Here is a 4,801-nt window from a genome sequence, read left to right as displayed (position 1 = left end):
TCTAGGACACCTTAATGGAAAATTCCTCTTGGGGTCGTTCACAGATTTCGTTCACCTGTGTTCGTCCAAGGGTGCTGGGACAATTAGTTTGGGGATGGGGGTGGGCTGGTTAATTGGATCTAAGGCTACTTGGATTTTGTACTTTTAGACCCAGGCGATTTCGCCGATAACTGCACACCGCCTCGTGTCATCTCGGCTGATCTAAGACCGCTCTCCACACGTTTGCAAGTTCTACCCCCTCTATTCTATTCACACTGGGATGCTTGGCGATTTCCACCGCCTCGGCCACCAGTCGTTGTGGTGTGAATCTTAAAACCCGTCTCAGGATGTCCACATTTTCCAGCTGGGAACCTAGTTTTTAACGGCTGTGAGGTAGGTTGAATCACTAAGCCTCCATGTCGTCTACGGTACCCAGTAAGGGGAAAGTAACTGAATAACGCCACGCTCAGACATTCGGGCTGTTTGTCTCAGGATGTCCACATTTTCCAGCTGGGAACCTAGTTTTTAACGGCTGGGACTGAGGTTGAATCACTAAGCCTCCATGTCGTCTACGGTACCCAGTAAGGGGAAAGTAACTGAATAACGCCACGCTCAGACATTACCACGGGCTGTTTTCCATGGGTTCTGGCCATCTGGAACATCCTCAGAGCCAGCCCACCTCCCATAAGATGAAAGTTGTCGCGAAGTAGTAAGATTAGAGCTCCCTGAATGAGTCGGTCGTCTACAGCAACTGGTGGCGCATTCTAGTTTGAGTAAATTATTGCATACCGAGTTGCTGTCACAAACCCCACTACCACAGTCAGAGACGTAAACGTTGACAATACAAACAAAGACTGGTTTCTTTATAAAAAGCGGTCTAAGGTGGAAAAAAGGATGGTGAGGTGATGGGACCTGGTATCAGGCTCTTACAAACATTATGGGGAGCTTGTATCTCCAAAGGATCTCTCAGACAATCTGGATAAAAGTGAACAACACGAAGACCTTTGCAGCGTCTCCAGTCAGTCACAGAGGTAGTCGCGGGAGCTAAATCCCAGAAGGCACCCAATCCCAATAGAACCCAGGCTTTCCATACCGCCCAGCCAAATTGCAACTGTCACAGTTCTAAAGGAGAATACCAGCACACTTGTCCGACAATGGTTCAGGAACGCAGTACACAGGTCAGACAAGACAGTTTCCAGCGCTCAATGCGTTCCTGGTGCGCAATCAAAAACCTGCCTGTTAATTGCCTCGTTATCAATTCGTTCATAATAGTCGACACTAGCGACAGCCCTGAAACAGGGGTCATTAAAGACCCGAAGACTTTACAGAATGGTTGCCTGCAGAAGCCTTTTCCTGCGGCTATACAACAAGCTAGCCCGTAGTGCAACCTGGTACATGCGATTGAACCATGCGGTTCTTTCAATGCTAAGAGCGGCGCAAATTGGCAAGCGTGATCCAGACTTTCTTCATCCTATGGCCAGACTCCCTACTGTTGATCCAGGTGCAAGAACAACGAGTTACCTCTAATGAAGGATGACTGCGCTCCAAGAATATTCCGACCACTGCTGCCCATGAAGCATGATCGCCAGCCAGACCTAAACAAATAGTCATCCAATTTCTGTCCCATTGCGTAATGCCATAAACCATGTGGAGATCTAGTGGTCTGACGCCATGTTAGTCACTAAACTACGCTACCAATTGGGCCATATCCGGAAGGGCTGTTCAGTACCGTCAGCGTCAAGGGCCGTTTCAGAGTGACCGATGACAATGAGCAATGCTACTTGGGGTAGTAGGAAATGGACCGTTTTGCCAACCAGCTTCATCGAAGGTTCTTACAATGAGGAAAAATCTCTTGCCGCATCGGCTGGCTCCGAGGAAGGCGTTTGTCCTTCCAGATCTCCTTCCCCTTCGGAAGTTGAACTTACCGTTCGTCCTAAATCAGCATGCAACAAAAAAAGGAAACAAGTTTTGTGCAGGCTCATGAGGAAAAATCTCTTGCCGCATCGGCTGCCTCCCAGGAAGGCGTTTGTCCTTCCAGATCCCCTCCATTTCCATGAACTTACCGTCCGTTCTACATTAGCATGTAACGAAAAACGAAACAAGTTTTGTGCAGGCTAACCCACTACCAACCCCACACACCAATAACTGTTTGTACCCTTCGGATGGACTTTTCTTGTTAAATGAGACATTCAAGGTCGACGCACCCAAGATGGCATGAAAATCGATGAACCGAATCGAGTAAATACACAGAAACATCAACATAAGCCTGGGAACCAGTGACCTGAAGCTGACAGACCCTAAACGTATGCTTCATCGCCCACCGGATGTCGAATTCGACTGCCAGATTTCCTGATGACCCAGTTTCGCCGTGAAATTTAAGAAGTCAACTAACACAGACTAACTTTATCCGTAATAAAAAGATGCACGTGCCAGGTGCACAAACTATCAAAGTCAATGCTGACGAAAGACCATCGAGGGGGGTGTTGGGTCCAGGGTAGCAGCTGATCGGTGACTGGCATGCATGGCGTGATCGTGGAACGAATGAGACCTATGAATGGAATTTCACTCGCGATGCGTAGCAGTCAACTGGATTAAAGTGCAGGAATCTGTCCCCAACTACAATTGACATGAGATGAATTGGTTTACCTGCAGAGAGATGACACCTAACCCTCGGATGCATCGATCACATTTTTACCATTCGACAGATTCTGGAACAGCAAAACTGTTTCCAGCAACCAACAGCGGTTGTTTTTTTTACTTGAAATCTGTCTTCGATCCTGTCGACTATCAGGCATCATGCAGTCAGTGGAGCAAAGGTGTGCCCCCCAAATTCTTCACTCTCCTTAAGGCGCTGTACGCCAACTTCCGCGGACTTGTGGAGGTCTACAGGAAGCTCTCGTGTGAGTTCACCACATCGACTGGTGTCAGACAACGCTACCCTCTTTGCCCCTCTTTCCTTAACTTCGTCACTGATGGATTATGAAGGTCTCACTACCGGTCTCTAATGCCTGTAGGGTCGAAGTGCTCTCGGGCGTTGGCTCACAGACATTGAGTACGCAGACAACATGGCTCTTCTTTGGTCTGATGCCGTGGTAACGCAAACAAGCGCTTCACAACTGGAAAGTGTAAAGTGCTATTCCAGGACTGAGTGGGCTCGAACCCTGACCTCATGCTTGCGGATGAGCCAATTGAGGTAGTAGACAAGTTTGCCTACCTGTACAGCTGTATCAGTCCCATCAGTCTCATGAAAGATGACATATCCACCCGGAGTTCGACTTGGAATGCCCTATGTCTGGATAAACACCCAACGAGTATTTCGAAGCCCCAATCCGCCAGAGCAGGACAAGGAAGCATCAGGTAATATAACAATAACAAAGTTGAGTTGGAATGTCACGGAAGAACAGTCGATAAGCAAGATAGTCCAGCGATAATCTGCAACGGACCAGTAGAAGAGTTGTCTAAAGTGCATACGGACAAAGGGGTTTAAACAATGAAGTCAGAAAACAATTTTGCTTGCTAGAGAAAGTGTTCATCATGCTCTACGACATTCATAAGCTATGTATCGATTATGCACCAGTACAAGTATATCTTCACGGCCTAGCAAACATTGGGTTATGAGGTTCAAAGGGGAAAATGGGACACAACAAACCTTATATTTTGTCGCCAACTCAACCGTCGGCGCGGTTCCGATACTCTGACCATACAGTACGATTTGCTCCAGAGGCACTTTGAATCGTTCACGGAGCTCTCGCAGCACGGCCTCCGCATCCGCGTACAAATTCTCTTCTAACCGTTGGCCGGTACTCACGCCGTAGCCTGAGTAGTCATAACATATCACATTCACCCCAAAGCGATGAGCTAAGGACTGCAGAAATCCTGCCATCTGATCGGGGAAGACAGAGCATGGGGGAAACATGAAACATATATGCATCCGCGTAGATAATAGTGCTAGAAAATGTTCTAAGCGTAAAATGTAGTGTCTGATTACTTAAACGGAAGAATGAACCTACAGTGCAAACAATGATTTGCGCAGAAAACAAATCACAGTCGGTGGGCGAATGCATTGCTTAGACTCATTGTGGTCGTTGTAACTGAATCAAAGTACCTGTTTTGTGAAATGGGAGAATAACAAACCGAAAGAAGGGGTCGGAGGTTACTGAGAGGCGTATTTGCTGGGGGACGGTATCGGTATTTACACCAACGTCTTACGATGATCAAGTTGAGCAGCGCTCACTGACCCCCCCATCCCAGGCCATGGTAGTGACAGACCAAACGCACAACACACAACTCACTTCATCACAAAAGAGGATCTATTGCAATCTAAACGTGGTACTACAAGTATCGAAGGTCTGTCCCACAATCAGAATACTGTCCAATATGTAGTCATCATCTTCATCGACAACATGATATCAGTGTTCAACACTGATGATTCGCTGCCGTACAACCATGACTTATTTGAAAGCCTTATTGTAAAGAAAAGAATAAAGGTGGACGGGGAAGGGACTTAGTGCTAGCTTACCACATTCATTCCGAGGTGCCTATACCTCCAGACATTAACTCAAGAGATCTGGATAGAAACTGACAACAAGAACGCTAGTCATATCTTGTATTGTCTCCAACCAGGCACAGTGAGGATTACACAGCGGGTAGCACCGACAGTACCCAAGCGTTTCGTGATCTCCTTCATACTCAAGTCAAGAGTTGGCCACCTCTCTGTTTACGCCACTCTGAGTTGGGCATGGAAAACAGCACTCTCTTCGGCAAACGGTGTTTCGGCATACGTAACACATGTCCCAACTAACGCAGCTTCTGGTGCTGGACA

The 4,801-nt window shown here is 47.3% G+C and overlaps 2 protein-coding genes across 2 annotated transcripts in view; one reads left to right on the top strand and one right to left on the bottom strand.

Moving 5' to 3' along the window:
• The window catches only part of T265_11884 (hypothetical protein), a gene marked incomplete at both ends in the record, with an annotated part of 59,849 nt that overhangs the window by 40,483 nt on the left and 14,565 nt on the right, over positions 1 to 4,801 (bottom strand). Inside the window, one exon of the mRNA XM_009178696.1 lies at positions 3,629 to 3,862. Coding sequence (XP_009176960.1) covers positions 3,629 to 3,862 — 234 coding nt within the window. The remainder of the gene's footprint in view (positions 1 to 3,628; positions 3,863 to 4,801) is intronic.
• T265_11883 (hypothetical protein) overlaps positions 1 to 4,801 on the top strand; it is a gene marked incomplete at both ends in the record, with an annotated part of 33,601 nt that overhangs the window by 17,437 nt on the left and 11,363 nt on the right. The gene's annotated exons all lie outside the window — the stretch shown is intronic.

Source organism: Opisthorchis viverrini (assembly GCF_000715545.1).
Source record: "Opisthorchis viverrini unplaced genomic scaffold opera_v5_624, whole genome shotgun sequence".
NCBI classification, from domain to species: domain Eukaryota; kingdom Metazoa; phylum Platyhelminthes; class Trematoda; order Opisthorchiida; family Opisthorchiidae; genus Opisthorchis; species Opisthorchis viverrini.
This window is presented reverse-complemented; position numbering and strand designations above follow the sequence as displayed.